The following is a 26300-nucleotide window of genomic DNA, read 5'->3' on the forward strand; positions in this document are numbered from 1 at the left end:
CCTTCCTGTGACTGGGAAATACAAAGCTGCAATTGCTGCAGGCCTGAAAGCCCTCTAGTTATAGTCAGGCATATGTGAAAATGCATCTTACAAATGGGTCACCCTAGCACCCTTTAAAACTGCTGACTTCAGCCTGGATAAATCCACATTTCTAAGACTTAGTTCAGCTATCATACCAAACCCTGGTTAAGGAAACTGTACGATGGCGTATTGTGCTGTCTGCTGTTTTGTGATCAGCTTCGAACCAGAATCAACAAATGTGCCTTGAAGTGGGTTTGCAAGCCATACTTAAGGTTATATTTCTTGGGTTTCTAGCCTCTCAACACATATATTTCCTGATGGTTATGCCAACGCTGAGTTGGGGCCACATTAGTTTAGAGATGATAACTGGGTCTTTAAGGCTATCCGTTCTGGTGCATGTAAAAACTGGAGTGGCAGTTGGCAGATGGTAGAAGGAATGCACAGAGGGAAATAACTTGCTAACCCTATTACCTTTTTCTGCTTGCAGATTTCTTTAGCCAAAATCTTAATTCTTTGATTTTTAATTTATTCCAGTAGCCAGAAATCTAAAGTTATGGTAGGCATAGGTGACAGAGGAAATGATGAGCAACGTGTTACCTTTTGAATCACATTTTGTGTAGAAACTTTTTTGTATTTCTTTGTGTAAAAAAGAACCTTTCGTATCCGTTCATGCACAGCAGCAACAAACTTCACAGGATTGTTGTACACTATGTGAATAATGACACTTTGCTGGCATGAACCCCAAGTTCTGGACGCTGCGGGAGGCATTGTGCATTCATTGTCAACTGGCATTCTAGCAGCTGTTTTCACCGCTCCAGTGATAGCAACAAGTCTAATTTCCTTTCCCCAAATTGCCAAAATGGTTGGAGTTGATTGGGAGATCTGGAAGAAGAGGGAGGAAGAGAAGAGGAGGAGGAGTCTGAGAACTAGAGTACATTGTGACATCACAGTTCTGAAACGTCAGCTTTGAAAGACATCACAGCTTTCTGAAACGTTTGACTACTGTAGGGAAAGACACAGAACCAGGCCTAGTACAGGATGTACCTCAGTTTATGTGCCCTTAGGTATTATGTGACTTTGAGATGTCATAGTTATTTGTGAAATGAAGAGGCATTACTTCTCTCTTTTAAGGGGAAAAAGATCTTCACGAAGGATTCAAATTTAACTGTATAACATTCAGAATCTGATACACTGCAGAACTGTCAGAAGTGTTGGACTCCCACCCCCTACTAATGAACTTCCTTCTTCTTTTTATATCTTACAGCTTGAGGGATTTTAATGGCTTTCAGGTAGAATCCAAGTGGAGACAATCAAAATGAATTCTATGGACAGGCACATACAGCAGACCAACGATCGGCTGCAGTGCATAAAACAGGTAAGCCTGAGACTTGTCATTTGAAAAACCAGGCAAGCAAAAGTACCCACAGCACTGAATGTTAGGTTATGCTCTTGTAACGTTTACCAGGACAGTGATATACTGCTACTGCCAAACCAGCAATAATACTTTTGTATAGTGCTTCAGATGTATTATCTTGGTGTAATCCTTACAATGACCCTGTATACCAGGAGTGTCAAACTCTTTTCATACCTAGAGCTGAATAGCATTCATGATGCCTGCTAAGGGCCAGAAATGATGTCATTAGGCAGGAAGTGATGTCATTAAACAGTTCATAACCAAAAATAAACAATTTTACTCACTTAGGAACTCATTAGCTGCAAATGACAGAAGAGAAAATATGCAAATCTTGATCATCTTTCAAGATATTGGAGAGCCCAATTTTCATCTGGACTGCCCTTTTAGCAGTAACACCTCAGCTCTACTTAGCAGCTGAGAGCCTAAGGACCGAATAAAAAGCTTCTGCGGGCCGCATCCGGCTCCCGGGCCTTATGTTTGACATCCCTGCTGTAAGTAGAGCTAGCTGAACTGGATCTAGTACCTGACAGCAGATCTGCTGCTGGGAAAAAAAAAACCCACTCCAAAACCAAAGTTAATTACCATGTTCCATCCCTCATGATCGTTTTAGTCAAAGGAAGTGTGGGTTATATGGGAATTCCCAGCATGCACCACAATTTCTGTTGTTTTAAAGGGACTATAAAGAAGAAACCAGATATGTGGCTACTTCCCCACCTCCTTCCTTTGCTCCGTCCTTGTGCAATCCCTTTAAATTTAAAGAGATCATGCAAGGAAGAAGTGAGGTGACTGAAGTGGATTTTCGCTGCCTGTGTGGTTTTTAGGGATATAGGTAGCAGTTATCTGCTTCCCTGCCTGCTCATCCCATTCCTTTCCCTTTAACTTTAAAGAGACTATATGAGGGCAGGAGTGACATGGGTGGGTAGAAGAAGCAGATGATCAACTTCCTCCTTGTTTTTAGTGAGCAGGAAGCAGATCAATGACGGTCAGTCCATGGTGGACTATATGGAAGTGTTGGTGGTCTCAGAGTGAAGGGCACCCTGAACCTGTTTCTTCTTCTGCTCCTGCCTATAAGGCACGTATTGTTCTTATATTGCAGCTGGCGAACTGAGGCTGTCTAAGCCTGCATAGTAAGTTGAAGGCTGAAGTGAGATGTGAACCAGAGCAGGCCTGATTCACAGCTCTCTTAGCTGCTGCTATATGCTCATAGTAGACAAATGAGGATGAACAACGCTGTTACCTAGCACAGAATTTGGTACGCTTTGTTTGATGGGAACCAGGCTGGGAATGATTCGCCTACACAACCTTCTGAGACCATTGCAAACAATTTGGAAGGGGTTTAACAAAACTCTGAAGAACCACTTTCCATCTCTGGAATCTCCAGAGAGTGACTACCCGTAAACATAGGCAATACTGAACTGGATGGACCAATTGTCCTCCTACATGGATTATCAAAGCTGATTGACTGTAATATGTGTGTGAGCATGCATGGCGGCATAATTTTTCAGGTATGCAAGTAACATAAAGTTTTAGAACTTTTGTCTTAATTTATAGCTCAAAAGTTTGAGTGACCAATAACAGTCTTATTCAAAAGAGGTTTCTCTCAGCCAGAGCTCTACTCACAACGCAAACCAGTTTGTTAGTCTCCTTTCCATTAGCTACCATATGTTTGGTTCATCTCTTTTCGCACCCCTTTCTGTTTTTCTTTGTTCCTGTGTCTTAACCACCCCCCTGAGTCTACTTCTCACCTTCATTAAAAAAAAAAATGTTTAAAATACTTTCCATCCTAAAACAAAGTGTGCAGTTTTGCCTTTAACCACACAAAGAAGGAAGTCCATAAAGGTAAGCATTTCTTTGGCTTCCAGCAGCCTTGCTGGCAGTTGCTAGTGCTCCAGGGAGCCAGCCTGCACTTCCTGCCTCCATCCTGCAAAAATGTATAAATGATCCACTTTAAGGCAGAACACAGATTATCAAGTTACAGCAGAGGGTTAAAGCAGGTTTCTTTTTAGTTTAAGACCTCATTTATACACACCCGCTGCCCCTCCCTCCTTCCCTCCCCTGTTTTCAGACTTTCTTTAAAACTTTAGCTCCCTTCTCCCTCCTAATTAGAGATATATAAACCCACATATTTAGCTTGGCGGTGGGAGAAGAGCGCAAGGGTTGTTTCAACACCAGTAAGAGAAACATTAGAAAGATGAAATTATTTGCTGCCTGAAAAAAGTCTCATAGAAGAATCTGTGAACATCTTCTTATGTGTCCTACTTATAGCCAGGCATACTGGGCTACTCATAGGAAACAAGCTTGGTAAAAATGAGCCTGAAGATCTTTCCAATAGAAGTTCTTGGTTTATTATTGCCGTGTGTATTAGGCACTCAAGAGAAAGTAGGTTGACAGAGTGGTTCTTTGTACATTGGGTTTTCGGAGGGGCACAAAGCAGGGTGGAGGGGTTGCCTTACATAGTGGATTTTAGATGCCTTTGCAGGTGTCGGAATAGGAGATAGGAAGCACTGACTAATGAGGCATGATCCATTGGAACGTTTGCTGCATAAGGCCTCATGGAAATGAACAGGAGTCATAAAAGGGCATGATACTCACTCTCATCAGTGAGATGAAGGTGCACTTTGGATTAGCTGCCTCAGTCACCAGGATGTGCTGCAGTGGCCCAGATAGGCTGCAATTACACCATAATATCTTTTCTTCTTTAATTCACCTCTAATTATCTCTAGCAATTTTTAAGGGCTTGCGGATGCCTCTTTGATACAGCAACAATAGAGATCTCCAATGTACATGCCTACCTAACAGTATATGTGTGTACCTGTGTAGAGCTCTCCCTGACAGTCAAATGAACAGGCAAGTCCTTGCACTGCTTACACAGAGGTCTGTGCAAAGCACTTCAGTGGCAGGATTGTTCGCATTGTCTTTGCTGCACAGATTTATTGGAAAATGAGATGGGGAAATGCTGAAAGTTTAGGAAAACTAGTGATTCTTGGTGCCTCTTTTTTTTAAGGATTTCTTTTAAAAATTCTTCACATTTAAGAGTAAAAGTCTGAGTAAGGCTATTGTAACATATCAACTGTTTACAAATAGGAGAAGTGTAAATTATATCTGAATGATGTGATTTTCACATAATTAAATTGAGGAATTTTGCGGCAACCCTCTAACTTATGGTTGTTACAGATATTGTTCATATGAGTGAACATGGTATTTGCCCTTTAAGGGTGCAATCCTAACCCACTGTCCATCAGCGACATAAGGGCAATGCCATTCCAAGATAAGGGAACAAACATTCCCTTACTTTGAGTAGGCCTCTGTGAGTGCCACCTAACAGCAGGATGCAGCACATGCCCCATTCTATGCCAGTGCTGGAAAGTTGGTTAGGATTTGGACCTAAATTGCATTATTTCCTTTATGAGTTCTTGAAACAGAACATAAGATGTAATCTGTTTCCATGCCATTGGTGGCTTTAGGTATAGAGCAATGTCACTTGTCTGTGCCAGTATCCAACCTTACTGGAAAATAGACATGTGAGAGCTGAAGAGTCAGGTGTTCATTGGGTTGGACTCATCCAAAATATCCTAGCATCTGTCTATTTTTCAGACCTCTTGAACCTCAAATTCTTTATCTCCTTCCCTCTCTGTTGGAATGTGCATCTCCCACAGTAAAGTATGTTCTGGGGAAAGCTGCACTGATAACAGCCAGCCTTCTTGGCTGCTCAAGCCAGTCACAGGCATGCCGATTTGACATTCCAGCCATGGTTGATCCATCCTGTAGGAAGCCCTTTTTGGCTCTGACAGTCAGGAAAGGATGGGCAGCAGGAAGACACTGTCAAGAAAGAAAATCTATCTAAAGTATGCAGTTTGTCAGGCAGTGTTGAGTGACTTTTTACACTTGAGAACTTTCCTGGGTTTATAAAGGCCCCCACCCTATATATGATCTGGTTATCTGTTTATGTTTAGCCATGCAATAAATATAGTATTTTATTTTTCCCTTTGCTATAGCTTCTCATTTTGAAGATACCCAAAGCAAAAATTAGTGTAGCTTATGGGTTCACTGAAAATTAAATGGTATGTCTATAAAGGATCTCCACCTTGCCCTAAGAGGAGGAGAAAGAAAACAGCATGGTCTGGTGAGCTGCCTACCACTCTGCAACACTGGCTACAACCACCTGAAGCTATCTCCTTCTTACCCCCTACCCCCAGCAACTGTTGCCACGGCGTGTGAAGTTGAAGATAAAGAGAATCACTACAAAGGGGTGGTGGTTTTTTTTGGGGGGGGGGGGTGATTTAACAGTAATTTATGGCGTATGCTACAAACAACAAAACTGCTTGGGGTATTTTTGTTTTGTTTTGTTTGTGTTCTCTGCAATGGACCAAGGCAGCTGACCTCTGGAACTCTTACATTATGCTTATATTATGTTGGATAATGAGCAGGTGGAAGGCCATTCAGGGGAGGGGAGTAGCTGAGCCAATGAAGGCTGGCGGGGGGGGGGCCTCTCTGTCTCACTGTTTACATTGCTGGAGGCAGTTAGTGATGGTGGTTGGTTTGTTATCTCTTTTATGAATTTTAGTTAGACTGTATTAAATTTGTTTTCTGTTCTGAGTCCCTTGGATTGGAAAAACTAATGGTCAGAAATTATGACTGAGGATTTAGCTGCCCTTGAAAATGATTATTTGCTGCTGTGTTCCCCCCCCCCCCCCCGTTTTGGCCTGTTGCCAACTGATTTGAATGAAAATATCTTCCTTGAATTCAGTAAACTGTGAAGTTTATCACCCCTCTAACATGTAACTCCTGAACCAGGCTGATGGTCACTGGAGTCATGTTCGGCAGCGTAGCATCCTGAGCCGTATTTGCTTTACCGAGATGCTTGTTCCTAAAGCAATCCTGCACAGTTTGTGATCCACCAAGCCAAGCGTGGCAGCTTGTTACAGGCTTGATAAACCTCCTGTTCTTGCTGCCTGCCTGAAATTGCAGCAATGTGACATTGTGACCACAGTGCACGGATGGTGGGCTGTATTTGACTTGCTGGGGCTCAGATTGTGCTAGCCTGTCTTAAACAATTCTCAAAAAGTAATTCATGTCCTTAGTCTGCTTTGACCACCCTGACGGGTCCAAGTTTTGCTCATTAAAAAATCAGCAACCTCAGTCATGGGTACAAGAGGGAAGCTCCTCAATGATGGAAGAAGCCTTTGTGTAATGCTGTGTGCCAATGTCATTCATTCTGCATGTTTAAATTGCTTTTTTTTAAAGCTATTGGAATTTGCAGGAGCATCTGGTAGGCTCTGAAGGAAAAAAGATAATCCATTATGAACCCTGACATTCCACTTGGAAGAGAGTTTTTCTTTGTTTTGCTAAGGAAGTTGAGCTGTTTCCACTGTGCCCTTTGCAGAGTGGTGGGTGGAACACACATGTTGTTTTTCAACAATACACGGTGGTCTTAGTAGGAAAAACTTGGTCTGTGTGACATAATGGAGCATTTCCTCTTGAGCAGGTTAAAACTGAGCTGCTAGAAATCTTGCCTCATGCTGGCTGCTTTGGGATATTGGTTTCTAACTGACAGAAAAGCTGAGATGACACAGCCGCCTCCCCCACAGAAACTCAAACAATTAAATAGTGCTATTTCATCTGGGGCAAGCAGGGGGTTGGGTGCTTCCTGTTTGGATAAATTGCTTACAGAAAAACGGTGAAGGAGGCATTCTGCTGCTTTTCAGTGACATTTTTTCCCCTCCCTGGTTTGGTTGTCCTGAGATGGCTGATTACAGTGCTGGCTGTGGCATTCTGCTGCTTTTCCTGGAACCTTGAGTTTGGTTTTCAACAGACCATCTCTGGTTTTCTTTCTGACTCTTAGTAAAAAAGAATATGGCTCCAAAGAAGAGAGATGGTAGGGCTTATCAGCAGTATGAAACTTCAAGTGCAAAGCTGTTCCTCCATCCTCCAGAGCAGGTTGAGAATGTGACCGGGGCCATGGGTATGATGCCAACTGACTATTTATACATGAGTTCCCTTGCACAAATAGAAACTGAGGAACAAGAACGCCTGCACACAATCCACATTTTGGAGGAGAGCCTTGGACAGGTAGGCTTCACTGAATGTGTGTTTTGTTTATATACAAGACAGGGTAAGGAGGGTGTGTTAGAAGCAGACTGTAAGCTCTGTCTGTTACTCAGGCAGACCTTATTCTTAGTAGAATCAGTGAGTAGCTTCTGACCTAATGTGGAGAGGAAACATGAGTGACACTTCGGATTTGTCCTATCCAAGGCCACCCACTGTGGAAGCAACAGACTCTGAATGTCTCTAGTTCAAAAGGCTATCCTTCAAACTGAGTTCTGAGTCCATTTGTGGGTGACCCAATCAGAATGCAGAGAGAGCAGAATGCACAATAGCAGGAGATCCTACCTCTTCTGCATATGGATTTGCCATACCTTATTCATTCCCTGTCACCACATTTCTCAAAGCAAACATGTTGAGAAGTGAAGGAGGACGTTAGAAGAACTCAATTTGATCCCTGCAATTCAAGCACTTGAAGGAGCTGCCCTATCTAGAAATGAGATGTATGTTATCACCTTTGAAGTTTACCTTTAATTATTCTTAGGGTTGCAACTAGGGATGCCAGTTTGGGGAAAAGGCAGCAAAGATGCTTCAGTGGTGACGAAGAGACAGAATTCATCTCAAACCTCAACAGTCTGCAAAGTTGCAAAAATGTAGACTAGCAGTGAATTTTAGCAGAATTCATACTGACTGCTTTTATACTTCATAATAACCAGAGAGAGAGAGAGAGAGAGAGAGAGAGAGAGAGACACTGGAATGCAGGAAGGAAGAATGCTACCTGTGTCTCTGACCCTGTAGTTCCTTTATCTGAGGATGGACATTTGACCAGGTTCAGTTGAGTATATGCTCTCCATAGTTACTTTACCTGAATTCTTCTTTCATTATATTCTATCAAATATTTCAATTCTTTAGTTTATTGTTTCCCAACCTCCCCAAGTTGCAACTCCCCAGGGCAACTGGAAACACCCAATTCCCTCTTAAGGGGATTGGTGAAGGGCTGAGATGGTGAAGATGGTGCAGTGGCATTTCTGTGTTTGTGCCACCACTGATTAAAAACGAGTTTTTGTCACCAGTGATATGCAGTGAGATCCTGGCCATGGGAAGGTAACACATATTCACTCTCCCCCCTCCCTCCCCCATTAAGCTCAGTCTATGGAAAATATGCTCCCCCCCCCAATAAATAAATAAATAAAATAAAATAAATAAATAAATAAATAAAGCAAAGCCCAGTGTCTGGAACACAATCTCTCTCCCACCCCCTCAATACATTTTTTTTTTTTTTTTTAAACTCACCTCTTCTTCCCAACTTGGAGCTGGAGAAGACTCAGCACAGGCCTCCTGAAGAAAATGGCAACTCTTGGTGCTTTTTGGGGGGGAAAGCAAGCTTTTTAAAAAAACAAAAAACTTTTTGGGCCTTTTTTATTTTTACTTGCTAGGTCAGGTGAGGTCCTACCTACCCTGGCTGCACGACACTGTCTGTCACTTACTATGGGTCTCTATGGCCATCTAGAGGGTGCTGGGGCCATAGTGATCCCCGATAAGTGATAACCCCTTTCACAATTGTGCCACCGCTAAGCAAAAAAAAAACTTTTGCTTTTTCCAAACTGCTTCTCTCTGCTGCAGCACACAGCCTATTTAAAGCAGTACACACATAAACATGGAGGGAACAAGGAGAGCTGCCAGCTCAATTGCTATGGTGACTTGCAAGGGACGAAATAGGCAGGGATGCCTGTGCAACCAGGGAGAGCTACATTTGTTTGCCCAGTGAGAAAAAAGGACAGCGCTTGTGTCATCAGTCTCTGGGGAAGCAGCAGGAAGACTTGCCTCCAGCAAACTACGCTGGAATCATGGGAGTCTTCCAAGCGAATTTGCTGCTCAAAATGGCAGCTGATCTGAATTACAAATTCAGATTATGTTCCCTCACAAATTACGTTCCCCCCTCCAAGTGTGCACACTAGCACGTGTGCACACACACCCCTGTACGAGAAAGGGAGAGCTGTCATTAGTCTCTATTTCTAACTATAGACGTGTCTAAGTTCTTAAAGCAGATACTGTATTTGTCATCATTTGTCTGTGATATGGAGGAAAAATGCTGATGGGTAGAAAGCAGCTCTCAAGCTCGTTCAAGGTGCTTCCAAATGTCTTTGGTCAGAATCATGGCTGTTTGCCAGCTATTTTCTGCCTTGTCTATTCATTGTGATAATGCTGAACTTGTAACAAGGAAGGGGTTCTAATGTCCAATTTGTCTGTACAGCATCAGTTGTTTTACCTTCTCATTTTATTTCACTTGTATTCTCTGCATACGGGCCTCTTTTGCTTTCTTGCTATTTTTGTTGAATGTACACATCAATTATGTGTACAATGACTGATCACTGAAAGGAGGGTGACATGGAGTGGGGGGAGCCATAATGGTTTGCATTTATGCTTGTATTTGTGTTTGCTTAATAGTTTGCATTAAGACTGAGGCCTGAAGGCATTTTTATTTAGGAAAACCTTTGCGGCCCTATAGTGGCTGCTTTTATGTATTTACTGAATGTTTTTATTGATATATCTCACTGCTGGCTGCTCTGTTTTATATTGTCTGTTTTTAGTGCTTATTTTATATAGTTTTTAAGTTGTATTTTATCATTTCATATATTTTATTGTTGTTAACTGCCTTGGGTGCCCTCTCTGGAGAAAGGCGGATTTCAAATCAAATCAATAAAACAATAAATGGTTGATCTGGAGGCTTCTCAGGTCTGGGTGAGTGTCAGGCAATGGGGTAGGTTTAAACTGGGGAACTGCCTGCATTGTTTTCCTACTTGTGGTAACCAACTGGTGGGTGTGACAGCTGGTTTTGGTTTCTGTTTTTGTGAAGGGTTTATGTTGACTTTTGTGGGTGGCTTTAGATTTTTTTTCAGATAGTGATTAAACGATCTGGCTTAGGGTTCCCAGAAATCCGGTTCCAACACTGAACACTAGATTGTCCTTCCACCTGATATCCGACTTTCTTCCTTTGTCATCACTTTCAAGTAATTTCTGAGTCGCATCTTTTCACTCTGAATTTTCCAGATTGATCCTCTTTTCTCCTTCTAAATGCATCCTGTTTTTATATAGATTCTGAGTTTTCAGACAGGGTCTTTTTATTTTTGTATTAAACCTTGCTATTTTAAATGCTTTATTAAATAAGTGTAATAAATTACAGGAAAATATCTATTGCTCAGAAAGATCCTCTTCTCCTTACAACAAAATCTTGAAGCTCATGTTGTTCTCCCCAAGAAATTCTGTGTCTATAGTGGTTCCTTTGCACATTACTGGAGCAGCATTCCTCTGTGGCGTTTTCTCACAACACTACAGCAACATTTGGACCAATAAAGCTCAGTCTCTGGAACACACTCTCTCTCCCACCCCCTCAATAATTTTTTTTTTTAAACTCACCTCTTCTTCCCAACTTGGAGCTGGAGAGGGCTCAGCACAGGCCTCCTGAAGAAAAGACCAAGGAAGATGGACGAATCATGTATATCCTTCCCACCTGATAACCTTCTGGCGTGGTTGGCCTCACCCACACGGTTCTGGATTCCCAAATGTTACCATGGCAGTATGGAAAGGAACCAGAGGAAGAAGCATCAGTTGCAGCAACATATGAAGGGGCCTCTAGGCAACCATTGATTGACGTAAACACAAACACACTCATTCTGCACCCACATCATTAGTTGTGTTGCTGTTTAGCGGTTCAATTAAAGCAAGAAGCAGACAGATGTAACTGGGCAAAACAAACAGGCAGCTTGAGTCAGCCTTCATAATTTGGCACGACATCCCATAAATAAATGCAGTAACTTGTTTAGCATAGTTAAGTAGTTTGCTACTGGAAGGGCCCTATTTGCATGACATTCCTTTTGAGGAGCAGTTAAGATGTGGCAAATTAGCTCGATGTCTTTGGAACCTGACATGTTTCAAAGAAAAAGAAAAAAACCTCACACCTCCCCTATGCACTATTAAGATTCTGCACTTATTTTCTCCAGCAGTAGCAAACTTAATAGAGAGCTTGTGATGTTATTTTGTTTCCATATTGTTGTTGTCATTCTTGTGTGCCTTGATGAGATAACTTGAACCCTGAATGCTCTTCATTGTGAACCATCGTTGCTCTTGTGTGGAATCTAAAACATGTTGGCATGTGATGATACTTAGAGAAGTGTCTACTGCTGTACATCTGAAACTTCAGTCTAGACTCTAATTGGTTTCTTTGGCTACCTCTATGATGCCCTTAAGATTTCAGTCAGGAGACGTGTGTGGTTTTGGGGAGTTTTCAGAACTCTGTGCACAGGTACTTCTGAATTTGCCTTTTCAGTCCTTTGGGATCCACTGAAATTCTGTATTTTGGAGCAGTCTTCTTTCCCTTGCCCTTAGTCTTGATGTCACTTGAACCATATGTTTATGTAGGTTTTTTCTCCCTATGTACTCCTTCAGCATGCTCACAGTCTCTATGTTCCATGTGCCACCAGATCGTCTGTCTGTTGGGAACAGCACCTCAGCTTCACCCTCCCTTGGTATGCAGCCACTAGCGCCTCCCTGCTCTCTCCTGCTTTAGACCAGCGATTCTCAAACTGTGAGTCCAGTCCAAAATCCACCAGTGAGTTGTGACCCCATTTTTGGTGGTTCTTGATTCTGAGAGGGCAGATTAGGCTATGTGTATCAAGGATTGAGCAAGCTTCTGGAGAGCCCTGCTGCCCAATCTCCATTATAGCCACACCCCTTGGCATTTATAAATCAGGCATCAGACTCTAGGGCCTCTATAAAGTTTGAGAACCACTGCTCTAGCCTTCCATCATTCCCCATAAAAGGAAGCATTAAGATGTTGTTGCCAGGCTCCTGCTTGGAGCTTCTTGCAGGTGCTTCAAATCTACTCTTAAAGTCTTTTGTATTCTATTGTCTTGCTCTGAATTCTGACTCCGCTCGTTGCTTCTTTCTTGGCTATTTATCCTTGATTTCCCCTATTCAAACAAGCCACCCATATCCTGGCATTTTTCCTGGCTGTACCTGTCAATACAGCAAGTAGGATCATACTATATTAAATTTTTGTTTCAAGGGGTTGACTTTTGAAAGAAGAGGCATTTCACTGCTAAGTGCCACAAAGGAGTAATCCGTCCCTTAAGACTATTTTTGTTTGGTTTTTAAAAGTACATAAGAATGACACTGGGATAGCCACTCTGGGTCCTCCTGCAGGGGAGATGCAGGATAGAAATAGGTAATATATTGAAGGAGTGGTGATGTGATGTCACAGGCACTAGCGAGTAGGTGTTGATATATTCACATTCCACGTAGCATTTTCACACACACTGGATTGCACATGCAGAATGGGGAAGTATAGTTATCAGCAACTCAGTTTTGGAATTTGAATAGAATTGTGTTTTACAGTACACCCTTGATATCTGTGGGGGATCAATTCCAAATTACATGGATAATAAAATCCCTGGAGGGGCCCAGTGCAGTGTCCCAGTTACTTATCTGTGGTCTGCACCTGAATCCTTTGGAGGTTGCATGCTGTCTTCCTGAGCCTCTGAACACCTCCTGATGTGACCAGAAATTACTGATCTAAACCAGAAGTGACTTCTGAGGCCTTCCAGCTGCAGCCGTGGATGAGGAAGGCCCTCTGTATTGCTAACAGACAAAATTAAACATGGCTGGCCTTAGGAGCTGAGGGGTCCAATGCAAAACATTTCTGTGGGATTCCAACCCCTACAGGCCTCTCTTACCAGGATGAGCGGCAGTAGTGAGGCAGCCAGCAGTGCTGTCACCACCAACTGCTTCTGGGGGACCAATTTCTAGCCAATTGGACCCAGGGGAGGAAGGGCTGTCCAGTTGCAATGCCCGCCGCGCTCTCCTCGCATCACTTCAGCATGGAAGATTCCATGCTGGAGCATCAGCTGCAAAGCAAGGAGCTGGCTGTGGCTGCAGCTGCTCTGCTTGCCACCCTAGTGTAGGGTCCCTCTAGGTGCCGGGCCCAATTGGTCAAACTGGCCAGCCCTGCCTTTAAAAGTACTTACTGGGAGGCTGTTCTGCAGAAAGATCCTCATAAGTACAGGAAAGCCTTAATAGTAAGTAAATCTAAGAACAGTTTTGAAATTACAATTAAACTAGAATTAGGGATATTCGGTGTTATGACTCATTGTGAAACAGTGACTTAAAAGCAATCCTAATCAACAGTTATGATATAGATTAATTTGTGTTCTATATAGTTACGTAGATTAATTTGCACTGTTTTGAAGAGTCTTCTTATATATTTAAAGAGAGTGTTTATAACTTTATACATTTATAGTACTTTCACTAATTTTTACAACATTCCTGTAAGTTAGACTGGTGATATACTTATTCTCATATTACATATGGGGGCATAATGTTGAGACGGAGAGAATAATAGCTTGCCTATGGCCTCCTACTCAGTCTGATGACTAAGGTGAGTTGTGAAACTGGGACTTCTCTTATTCTGGGCCATTTTGCTGCCCCAGCTAGATATAAAAAATCTGAGATATATTTTTCATTTGTTTTCCTACTATCTGCATGCCTTGCTTTTGTTTAAAAAAACAAAAACCCAGTTTCTGTCAACATAGTAAGCCAGGAGGAACATTAAGAATACAGGAGGGAAGCAGTTCAGCTATGTGTGAAACAAGCATTATTTGTTATAGAGGCATAGAATATTAATTTTCCCGTTGAATAATTTGGAGAAAAAAACATGTGGAATGAGAGGTATTTTAATGCATTTACTTTAAATAATTACCAGGATATCTACGGTAAGTAAATGTTGATGGTGAGAATTACTGATAAACCAGTTTATGTCTTTAGAGTAGATAGGTACTTGTGTATGGTACCACATATATGCCATTTATCTGTCTGTTGCAACATGTGTTTGCATTTTGTGTGTTAGTACCAAAGGAATATATAAGTCTTTGGCTACTGAGGTAAATTCTAAGGCTTTCAGAAAATCTTAGATAGGAAAGTAGATGGAATATAAATGTTAATCATAGTGGTCTCCTCTCAAGGGGTTTAAAAGCGAATTATGTAGAGATTTCAGGGCAAAATCCTTTCCACCTCCTACAGTTCTTGATCATTTTCATGGTAAGGGTACTTTGATGTAAAGGGGTGGAAATTGAACTCCTTAGAACATGGCTGTGATTTGGTCAGTTCCACAGAGAATGAGATAGCAAAGAATGCATTAACTCTGCAGGTTTCCAGCAGGGACAAATTCATTTCTTCCTCCAAGAAGAATTGGAGGAGGAATTATCCAAGGCATAATAGCAGATAACTTCTTTCTGCCAGTGTGATTCTCCTCCTGCGCTCTTCAGTATGTTCACAGTCATGACAGCCTCATTAACATACCTTGACACAATAGCTTCCACTTGTTTCTTTTCAATTGGTTTATTTTTCACTTCTTCTTCACATTTCTGCCCTGCCTTTCTACAAAAAGCTCAGGACAACTTATTTGGGGGTTTCCTTCCCCATTTTATCCTCACAGCAACCCTTTAAAATACATTAATCTGAGAGATAGTGGCCCCACATCCATGTTCACCCAGCAAGCGTCATGCTACACCAGGAATTTAAACCCAGATCTCACCGATCAAAGTCCAGCATGCTATCTACAGGATACATAGGCTAGTAGTAAACAGTGTGCTCAGTGCTCAGAGTCACATTGGATCTATGACAAGAGAGAGTATGCATGCTCAAGAGGGAGGCACAACCATTTTGTATGTTGCAGTTAATATTATTTGTGTGTTGTCATGATCGAAGTGGGAGGTGAACTACAGAGTACATGAACATGAAGTAACTCCTTAACTTTACATAGAAGCACAGAAATAGGAGAGTTGGAAAACATAATGTGGCTTCTTTTCACTTGATCCCTTGTCCCTGATCTTAGAAATACATGTTGGAAGGAAGGATTCCAGCAAGCATGCAAGTCAAACAAGTACTGAAATTTTCAAAACTTCAGTACATTTGGGTCCTTCTTTCAAAGCAAAAATGCTTGTATACAGTCTTGCAGTTGGACAGTGTGCTCCATTATTAGGTATGGATTTTTATGCACATTAGCAAGAGAGAAAATACATATAACCTTTGCTAACTATACCTATACATTATCTGATATTTGAAGAGCATGTATTTACCTCATTGTGTTTAATTTTCTGTTTACTAGCACTTACAGAATCCTGCCAACTTCCACAATGCAGCTACGGAACTTTTGGACTGGTGTGGTGATCCAAGAGCATTCCAAAGGCCCTTTGAACAGAGCCTGATGGGCTGTTTGACGGTATGTCAAGTCTTATCCAGTAAATATTTTTTCTCTGGCTTTTAAAATTATTGCATCCGATCCATAGGTGCCCAAAGTTAACTGGTTTGGGTGTTAGGGAGGAGGTTGTGAATCTATATGCCGTTTTTATTACCCTCTTAATATCCTTGTTTTCCTCTCTCTCTCCACCCCTGGATTTCCTAGTCCTATGAGTGTAGGGTGAGATATCAGTGGAGGATGAAAGATGTTGGCTTTGTGGAATGTGGACAATGCACACCCCATTGGCTCAACTACATCAGTGATGGAAAGTTGGATAGAATTGGGCCCAAAAAGAATCAAGCTTTATAAAGTTCCCATGCCTGATTGCTTGACAGAAATAAATTCTTTTTTGCCATAAATGGCTGTTTACATAACTGCCTTACACCCATCTTACTTACTTTAGGCCCTTAACTCCAAATGGAAATGCCACCTTCTTACCTAAATCTTACCAGGATCTGCAAGATCCACCAAGTCCACTCTTCCAAAAATTTGATGCCTGCCTGCATGTTTCCATGGTGGTAGTTCCACAGTTACGAAACACTTTTCCTCCAAAGGTGTTCAAGAACTTCTGCTAGAAGTCATGCAAACCCTTTTAATTTTGGATTGCTTTTTGTAGCAAGGGTTAAGCAAGTAGGTTTTAAAGAAATAATTTTATAAAAACTCCTATTACATTTATAATTCACTCTCCCTCTTAGGAAAGTTAGGTGGAGCCTACGTAGGAGTGCAGGTGTAGTCTCTGTATCTGCAGGAGATCCATTCCTGAACCACCATATATACTGAAACCCGTGGATAATGAAATCTGTGGGTTCTGACTCACAGGGTCTCTGAACGCGACCAGAACCTTCGGAGCCCTGCAAAGGCAGTGCACAGCCTCTGCGGGCCTCTGAATACCCTCTGGAAGCACTGGAAGGCTGCTCCTTGTTTTTCTGAGAAGTTCTTGGGGTGAAAAAGAAAAAAAAAATGTTTCGCTTTTACCACTGCTGCATGGGCTACTGTATTCTGGGTTCTGTTTTAGCGTATAATTTAAACCAGGGCTTATTAGGGACATGTTTTGGATGGCAGGCATGTATGAAACAATAATAAAATGATTTTGCCTCTGAGTTAATGCAGAGTACAATGCATTTCAGGCATCACTCTTTGATATCTCCTTGGCCCCTATTGCTGAAACACCTGAGTCTCCAGGGTGCTTAGAAATAATAATAATAATAATAATAAAACTTTATTTTTATCCCGCCCTTCTCCCTAACGGGACCCAGGGCGGCTAACAACATATTAAAAACAATAAAATTTAAAAAACATTAATACAGACAGATAAAAACATTTAAAAACACACTACAGGGCCATAAAAACAGTAGTCAGATTAAAAGAGTAAAAGAGCAGATCACCGAGGAAACAAGCCTGTAAAACTAAAAGATGTATAAAAAGTTAAGAAGGCCAGAAATCAGAAGGCTTGTTTAAACAACAGTGTTTTCAGGCCTCGCCGAAAGCTCTCAAGAGAGGGAGCCATTCTCAAGTCAAGGGGAAGGGAGTTCCATAATGTTGGTGCCACTACCGAGAAGGCCCTATTTCTTGCAGCCACCCCCCGGACCTCCTTGGGTGGCGGCACTTGCAAAAAGGCCTTCTCTGATGACCTGAGATGGCGAGCCGGATTGTACGGGAGTAGGTGGTCTCTAAGATATCCTGGCCCAGAGCAGTATAGGGCTTTAAAGGTCAAAACCAGCACCTTGAATTGGGCCCGGAAACGAATGGGCAGCCAATGCAGCCCCCGGAGAAGCGGGCTGACAGAGTCAAACCGCCTGGCTCCGGTGACCACACGGGCCGCTGCATTCTGTACTAATTGTAGTTTCCGAACCGTCTTCAGGGGCAGCCCCACATAGAGCGCGTTACAGTAATCTAACCTCGATGTCACCGTGGCATGGATCACCGTGGCCAGGTCTGCACGATCCAAGTACGGTCGCAGCTGGCGCACCAGCCGAAGCTGAGCAAAGGCCCCCCTAGCCACAGCCGCCACCTGGGAATCCAGGAGCAGCTGCGAATCCAGGAGGACCCCCAAGCTGCGAACCTGCTCCTTCAGAGGGAGTGCAACCCCATTCAGAGCAAGTTGATAATCCAGCACCTGCATCGAGGATTTCTGAACCAGGAGAGCCTCTGTCTTATCCGGATTTAATTTCAGCTTGTTAGCCCCCATCCAGATCCTCACAGCTTCCAGACAGCGCTCCAGGCCCTCAACCGCCACCTTGGAGTCTGGAGGAAAGGAGAGATAGAGCTGGGTGTCATCAGCATATTGATGACACCTCACTCCAAACCCCCGGATGACCTCTCCCAGCGGTTTCATGTAGATATTAAATAGCATGGGGGACAGAATTGAACCCTGCGGCACCCCGCACCTCAAGGGCCAGGGTGTCGAACAGGCATCCCCCAGCACCACCATCTGGGACCGACCCTCCAAGTAGGAGCGAAACCACTGCAAAACAGTGCCTCCAACTCCCAACTCGGCCAATCGGCCCAGAAGGATACCATGGTCGATGGTATCGAAAGCCGCCGAGAGGTCCAGCAGGACCAACAGGGACGCACTCCCCCTGTCCAGTCCCCGGCGTAGGTCATCCACCAAGGCGACCAAGGCAGTTTCCGTCCCAAAGCCCGGTCTGAAACCAGATTGAAAAGGATCCAGATAATCCGCTTCATCCAAGACCCTCTGGAGTTGAGACGCCACTACCCGCTCAGTTACCTTGCCCAGAAACGGGATGTTGGAGACTGGCCGATAGTTATTCAACACAGTGGAATCCAGGGAGGGCTTCTTCAGGAGGGGGCGAACCACTGCCTGCTTCAAGGCGAGCGGCAATGTCCCCTCCATCAAAGAAGAGTTGACCACCCTCCCCGTCCACTCAGCCAGTCCCCCCCGGGCCGCTCTAATCAGCCAAGCTGGGCAAGGGTCAAGCAGGCAGGCAGACGGCCTCACACTCCAAAGGAGTCTGTCCACATCCTCAGGCTGCACAAGCTGAAAAGAATCCCACAATACTGGACAAGCAGTTGCCAAGGGGACATCAACAGACATTGTCAATGTGGCATCCAAGTCGCGACGAATACGATCAATTTTATCTGCAAAGTGTTGGGCAAGCACGTCACAGCGGCTGACCGTGTATTCCTCCTGGTCCACTGGCGGGGCCCGATGGAGGAGGCCCCGCACCACACGGAACAGCTCTGCCGGACGGCTATCAGCAGACGCAATGGTAGCAGAGAAGAACGATCTCTTCGCTGCTACCACCGCCACGGAGTAGGCTCTATAATGAGCTCTACTCCGTGTCCGATCGGATTCATCATGAGTTTTCTGCCACCGTCGCTCTAGACGCCTGCCCTGCCGCTTCATCGTTCGCAGCTCCTCAGTGAACCAAGGAGCTGCTCCGAGTCTGCGGCGTGGCAGAGGTCGCTCCGGAGCAATCTCCGGAGCAGATTTTGTGCTTCAGCTTGTTCACACACCCCAAGGAGCTGGTGGCTGGGCTAGGTAGCAAGAATGGCAGAGGTTGTTATGGCTGTTACGTTTGTGTTGGCATTTCATAGGAAAGCTTTGCGCTTACTTCTGACTCCTCTTGAGATGTTTCTCAGGCACCCTCTCTACAGGCAATGGCTTCTCTCTCTCTCTCTCTCTCTCTCTCTCTCTCTCTCTCTCTCACACACACACACACACACACACACACACACACACACACACACACACACACACACAGAGCACCTCCAGTGAGTGTTAAACCTGTTTTGGATGTGGCATATTTTAGCACCAGGTCCTACTGTTTAAACATAATCTTTAATCTGCTTTTAAAAAGTATGCAAATAATGAAAAATCCATTTTTTACTACTTCATACATCACAGTAGATCTTTGGCAGTTAGTCATTTTGTTAAGTAGCTAACGTATCTATTGGTTGTGTACCCTTTCCCTAAGACTTGGCTACCAGTTTGTGCCATAAAAGAGTTGTCAAAAACCTGATTTCTCTGGTATGTATTGCATACAGTTGTGAATCTTGTATTTCAAGAACAGCTCAAACATCTCTTGGTCACCCTGCAACATGACTAAGAGAGGGGTGGGAATAAGGACAAGTTTTGTTCAACTCATCTTCTTTCATCACTTTTCTCTATAATTATATCTGTTTTACATATAGAAAATGATTAGTTGAAATTTTTCTTAACCACTTCACTTTTGGAAAAAAAAAAAGACTGGATTTACCTTCCTGTGAATTGTTGGGGTATTCTGGGAACCTGAGCTCTGAGAAAAAAAAGAACGAGTGGTAGTATCCCGGCCCTCCCTTTTGAAACTTATTTAAAATAGAATATATGCAACTTAACTCCCTTCTCCACTTGAACAGCTGAGGCATCCCCATTAGCTCATCAGCTCTCAAGTCTAGTTATTTTTTAATTTCTTTGAGTTGCTAAATTATTCTCTCTGCAGCTCATTTTCTTCAAAGTTCCCGATTTGTTAGTTGTCATTAATATTTTTTGTCTGTTGCCAAAAGAAAAACAAAAATACCATCCAATCCACATAACTTTAAATGCAAATATTTCTGCTGACATCCTCAAACTGTATTCATATAATTTCAAGTGCATGCAAGTGCCTGAATACAGAACCATCTGAGTTCGCAATCAGTTGACATTTTTCAGTTACTGAGAAATTAGCAAAATTGAATGGGAAAAAATTCATTCAGATGCCAGCAGGGGGTGTGTGCACTTGTCTCTTTCTGCCAGTTAAGAGTTTCCCTGAGAAGTGCAACCATAATTCAAAGGGAGTTTTATAATAAGCAGTTACAAAACTCTTGATTAGTAGGAGAGTCAGGTTATGAGAGATGTTGTCCTAGTAGTGTGATGAGGGATGAAGAGCGAATCTACTGCAAGATTCCTTGTTGTAGCTTTCTGTCAGAAAAGAGGAAATTGAAGTTTGTTACTTTTCAGCAATGGAGAAAAAAATAGTGGCTGATTTCTTGGTATGGTTTCCTACTTTCAATTCCAGCCTGATTCCCCCCCCCCCCATCTCCTTTCTCTTCTTGTGGATTCTTGGTCTGTACAACAAGCTACTCAGAGATTGCAGCTTGCAAATTCTGCTTGTCCATTCTGAGGTTGCACATTCCTACTTCTCATCTTAGCCCTTACAAGCCTGTCCTCAGTTTCCCTGATCTTGCTAACTCCACTGCTGAAGTTTTTCCCATTCTACTCTGTTTCATTGTATTCTGAACTTGGCCAGCCTTTCAGTCTGCCATAATTTGGTCCTCATGATCCAGACGCTGTAGTTTCCATACCTTTAGGTCCTACCTTGAAAGGATCCCAAACCTAGCACCTTAACCTGGCAACTAATTTTAAATAGCCTTGAGCTGCCATTTGCTTTTCCTTATCTTTAAGATCAGCACTTCTTTCCTGAGTGCAAAAGAATGAGTGCAGTCTATTTTTACAAGAGGGTTTACAAGGCTTCTGGTAGTATAAAGGGCACACTCTTTGGACAACTGCTGCCAATTTTTCCACAAGTGTAATTGAATTAGAATGTGGCACACAGGTCACAAAAAAAACAGTGAATTTCATTACATATAGAAGACTTTGACATTATACCATCTAAGAAGGGTTCAAAAATATAATTTCTCATTGTTAAAGAATTGTGTGATTTTGATGAACTTGACTAGTGTTGAGTAAGCCTACCAATGCTTTTCTCCCTTCCATTCCTAGAAGCAATCATGAAAATTCCTCCCCCCAACTATAATGTCAAGGGAAAGCTCATTGTAAATGCGAAAAATTACTGTTTTTCTCTTAAAATACAAACACTCTGAGTCGTAGGCTGCAGGCTTGATGAGCCAGTGGAAGTACTGCAATGCATCACAGAACAAATCTATATTTGGGGCTCTAAAACTTGTGACTAGCACAGAAAGGTGGGGACATATAGTGCTTGAAGGCCTTTAAGATAGTGGTTAAAAAATTATCCAAAAAGTGACTTCCTTAGCCCACAGAACCATCAATCCACATGCTTAGGACCCCTTCTGACACTACCCGAGTGTTGTGGGGGCTACTGCTCCTGGTGTCTCCTCTGCACTGCTCTTGATGTGACATCAGATGTTCCAGATCACATTGGAGGAAACTTTAGGCTGGCTGACACCTGAGGCAGTGAGTCAAATGCTATGTTAGAACTGCTCAAATCCACCATGCTCCTCTCCACCATTCTTCCTCTTCTGATCTGTCCCCTGAATAGCCCACCACTCAAGTCTCACAGAAATGAACTGCCAGAACAAGAGCTCCTGTTTGTTTCAGTTTCACAGGAAAACTTTCCAATAGAACAGATCTGCCTGCATCTCTCTCTTGCTCTGCCATACTAATGGCTTTTGAATTTGCTAACTGAGGCAGCTTACCTCATGGAATGGTGCACCTTGGCCTGGATTTAGGCTGCAGTAGTGCTTCTGTGTTAAACCTAAAGAAAGATGCTCATTCCTTCACTGCATTGTGATGTCATAGTGCTCTGTAAGGGAAGGGGTTGGTTGAGAGAGATGATGATGTGTTTTTTCTGCATCTCTAAAAGAAGCCCTAACTGGTGGAACAACAAGCTGATCATCAGAAAATGTGCTTTTGGGGTAGTATTATATGTATTTTTTTTTAATGCATTTTGAAACCTCAAAATGAATGTCCTTTGACTTAAGCTTTTTGGTGTGCCAATTTGAACTTCATTCTTATAATGAGATTATGGCTGCAATTCTAACCACACTTACCTGGGTGAAAGTCCCATTGAACTCAATAGGACTTACTTCTGAGTAGACCAAAATAGGTTTGTGCCCCATTATTGTTAAGAATATTTATAGTTGAAGATCTGCTAATTTCTTCAGAGCACTGATGCTATGAAAAGGAAAAAAAAATGAAAAATTTACAGTTACTTCCAGACTGTTATCTCTGTTTTTTTGAAAAATATTCCTAGGTAAATTTCTGTCGAAGCTGCAGTACTGAGGGGGAGACAGTAATTTGGAGGCTAGCTCTCGCAGAACAGAAAGTTTTTTTTTTTTATGGTCCTGATTTCTCAGATTGTGCATTTTCTTCTTACAGTACAATCCTATCTTGTGCTGCAACAGGCAGGCCAGGAGGCCTGCACTGTATCCAGCGCAAGACAGGGACCAGTAGTGGCTCAACTGGAGGTAAGGGGAAACTCTTCCCCTTACCTCCGTGTAAGCCACCGCAGCCCGAATGGGTCTCCTCGGACTTGTGCCACCTCAGGAGGTGGCATAAGTCCAAGGAGAGTGGAGCGATTTTCAGCGGCTCTGCGCTGCTCAGGAATGGGGTTTAGGAGCCGGCATATCTGCTGGATACCAGCCCCACCTCCTGCTCCTCACCTGCCCCCGGGACTGCCCTCCGCCCACCCTCCCCGTGCCCCAGAACGCCTCCCTCCCACCTCCCCCTCACTTCCTCCCTGCCCTCCCCAGACCCTTGTGTCGACCAAGCTCAGTCAACACAAGCCTCTCCATTGTGGTTGGCGCGAGGCTGGATTCAGCCTCTGCCGGCCAGCATGCATCCTTGCACCAGCCCAGTCACCTCTCAAGGAGGGGCAAATGTGCCTTATGGCATGTTTCCAACCCTCTTGGGTTGGTGCAAGGGACTTGCGCCGGCCCAAGGATGCCTTAGGATTGCGCCCTTTGTGATTTTTCTGTCATAACAAAACATAAATCTATAACGTTCAGTAGTAGTGATTGTTTTAAGAAAGTTGTCATTTTATATCAGTCCTGTAAATTGCATCTTGCCTTGCACGCAGAAGCATATCTGGCATGGAGCCTGAAGAGTATATGCCCTGGATACCATGCCAGGAGGAGCACATGACTTCTCCCAGGCTCTATCCAGTCACTTCTGCGAAGATGGGGCACTGGGGGCTTCGCTGCACCCTTCTCAGCTTCTGTAATGGCTCCCAGCCTTCACAGAAGCCAGGAGGAGGCATTCAAAATCCCGCCCTCGGAGAGGATGTTGTGTCATTCTTCAAGAGGATGGGGTCCTGCAGGCTTCGCAACACCTTCTGTGAAGGTTCCCAGCCTTCACAGAAGCTGGGAAGAGGCGCATCCTGCCCTGGGGAGAAACCAGGGCAGTATTGTCACAACATTGTGTGGTGTCGTGATGTCATTGTTTACACCTCTGCTTGCACCCTATGGGAAGTAAGCGTTGCATCCAGGCAGGGGAAGCTTTGCAAAAATGAGCTATTTTTATTACTGTTAGGTCCCAGGTGACTTATATTTTACATGTAATTGGCAATATAGTTTGTTCTGTGGGATAAAATTTTTGTTGACACATCTGCTAGATTGATTTTTAGACTAGTCATGTTATCATGATTTCATTCTCTGTATCTGTTTTACTTAACTGTTTTACTTCTGTAATGTAACTGAGAGCACAATCCTGAGCTTATACTGCTGGAGCTCCACTGGCAGTGAGTGTTGCAAACGTGCTGCAAAGCACGTTTGCGGCCCTCAGCAACAGCCCAGCGTCAGAGGTAGCCCAGCACCAGTCAGCACTGGGCTACCACTGGTGGATCGCCAGTGCTCCACGTGGATCGCCAGGCAGCGGAGAGGTGGGTAGGGTCAAAGAGGCGGCATTCCAGGGTGGGCGGGAAGGCAGGAAGGGGGCTTGCTGGGGGAGGGAGCGAGACAGGACCGGCAGAGCTCTGTTCCGCCAAATCCAGAGCCTCTGTGTCAGGCCACAAGGCCTGACACGGAGGCTCTTGATTCTGTGGCAACTCAAAGGCTACTTCCCTTATCCAAGGGAAGGGGACAAAAGTCCTCTTCCCCTGAGGAGCCAGCAGCAGCTGCCATGTTGTTCACAGGATGCCGTAGCAGCGGTTTCGGCGCTACAACAGTCCTGGCGCAACAGGCAGCTCAAGATTGAACTGTGAGACAAAATCACTGTTCTTTTCTGCTGATTTGTCCTCCGTGAATATATGCCAGGTATGTGCCAGAGTCACTGCACCAAGTGGAATCTCATCACGGGTTTCCAACACCCTGAGTCGATCTTCTTGTGTTAGAGTCGCTAGATCTGACACTAAACAAGCCTGTGGGAAGTGTGACCATTGCAGTGATAGAGGTATTTGCAGTGGTAGCGTAAGCAAGAGAATATTAGTAGTTCCCTTGCAAATGTCTAGAAATGTTCTTTGTTTTCAAATGCAACAGCAACAAACTATCCATCCATCAACCTCGGTATTATTCATGTTGTGATTCTTTATTGTTAATTAGGAAAAGTGGATACTGGAGGGCAGTTTGGATTAATAAGATCCAAGCAATTGTGCTGACTAGTTAATGCAGAAAGGGAACATTTCATTACCATTTATAGGTTTTCACATATCTTGGTTTCCAACTCTGTTCTGTATCATTGTTTTATGGCAAACCAGTGTTGGACACAGATAACTGCACACTAATGTGTGCCCTCTTTAATTAATGAAGGGGCTTTTGTATTAAAGCAAAGGTGACAAAGCCAATTTATTTCCTGAATTGTAAGCTCTTTAGTGTAGGGCATAAGTGAAAATTAGGGTTGGTGTTAAATTATTGAACAATAACACCATCAGAGTAATGTGCTATTGTTCATCTTTAACTTTCTGTTTTAAAGGAATGCTAGTTCAGCTCAGAAATAGTGCATATTTGAATGAAGATCCTCCTGGATTTTGAAGGTTCCATTGGTCAGAGCACAGCTATGAGTTGAAGGACAGGGTCACCCATCACATCAAGGGAGAAGGCTTGCCTAACTGATTAACAATCAGATGTATTCCCCTCTTGCTCACATGTGCTGAATTGACATGCTTTATTCCAAGTACAATAGTTAAATTTTTGAAGAGCTGTTTTGATTTGTTTCTGAATGGCCCTGTTAATACCATGTGAATCATAGGCTCTGTTTGTATGACCATGTCTCTCTACTCAGAAGGGAGTGAGCTCCTTGTCACTCCTCTTATTAACCCACTCCCCAGGAAGAAAGTGGCATGAGACACTTTTTTATGGAACAAAAACAAGTTCATCTGTACCCAAGATCTACCTGAAACTGCTGTCTGTATTGATCTTTCTGACTCACCTCCTTCTGGATACTGAGTGGTAAAGAAGTGCATGTATGGTTCAGTGAGGTCGCTGGACACTTCAGACCTCTGGCCAGTCTCAAATACAGTAAAACATGCAACAACTGTCTCAGTTTAGAGTTTCCTTCTTTGCTTGCTTGCTTACTTTTAAACTTCGGTACTTTATCTTTAGGTGTGGAGAGTATCTCCCTTATGGTAGAAAAACAAAGTTGTGGCTATCAGATTCAGCATACTTGTTCTGAAGAAGCTCTGAAAGACACTATGTTTCAGTGGACAGAGTAGGGCTTGAATCCAAGTTGAACTCTGTATTTAGTCATAGAATTGCTAGATGACACTGGGCAAGGCACAGCATCAAATCATGGTCCCTTAGCTTCACCTCTACAGTCTGTAAATAGGAATAGTAGTGGTCTGCTTCACGAGGTTGTTGTACTCTAACAAAATGGGATGGATGTTGATCCACACTTTTCATTCTGAAATTACTCTCTCT

The 26300-nt window shown here is 43.3% G+C and overlaps 1 protein-coding gene across 6 annotated transcripts in view; it reads left to right on the top strand.

The window, feature by feature from the left end:
* ZMIZ1 (zinc finger MIZ-type containing 1) overlaps window positions 1–26300 on the top strand; it is a 427264-nt gene that overhangs the window by 246502 nt on the left and 154462 nt on the right. For all 6 annotated transcript variants that reach the window (XM_066619836.1, XM_066619835.1, XM_066619841.1 and 3 more), the window contains exons 5-6: window positions 1286–1396; window positions 15639–15752. In XM_066619836.1, the coding sequence (XP_066475933.1) occupies window positions 1337–1396; window positions 15639–15752 (174 nt within the window). In that variant the 5' untranslated portion in view covers window positions 1286–1336. The remainder of the gene's footprint in view (window positions 1–1285; window positions 1397–15638; window positions 15753–26300) is intronic.

Source organism: Tiliqua scincoides, chromosome 3, assembly GCF_035046505.1.
Source record: "Tiliqua scincoides isolate rTilSci1 chromosome 3, rTilSci1.hap2, whole genome shotgun sequence".
NCBI classification, from domain to species: domain Eukaryota; kingdom Metazoa; phylum Chordata; class Lepidosauria; order Squamata; family Scincidae; genus Tiliqua; species Tiliqua scincoides.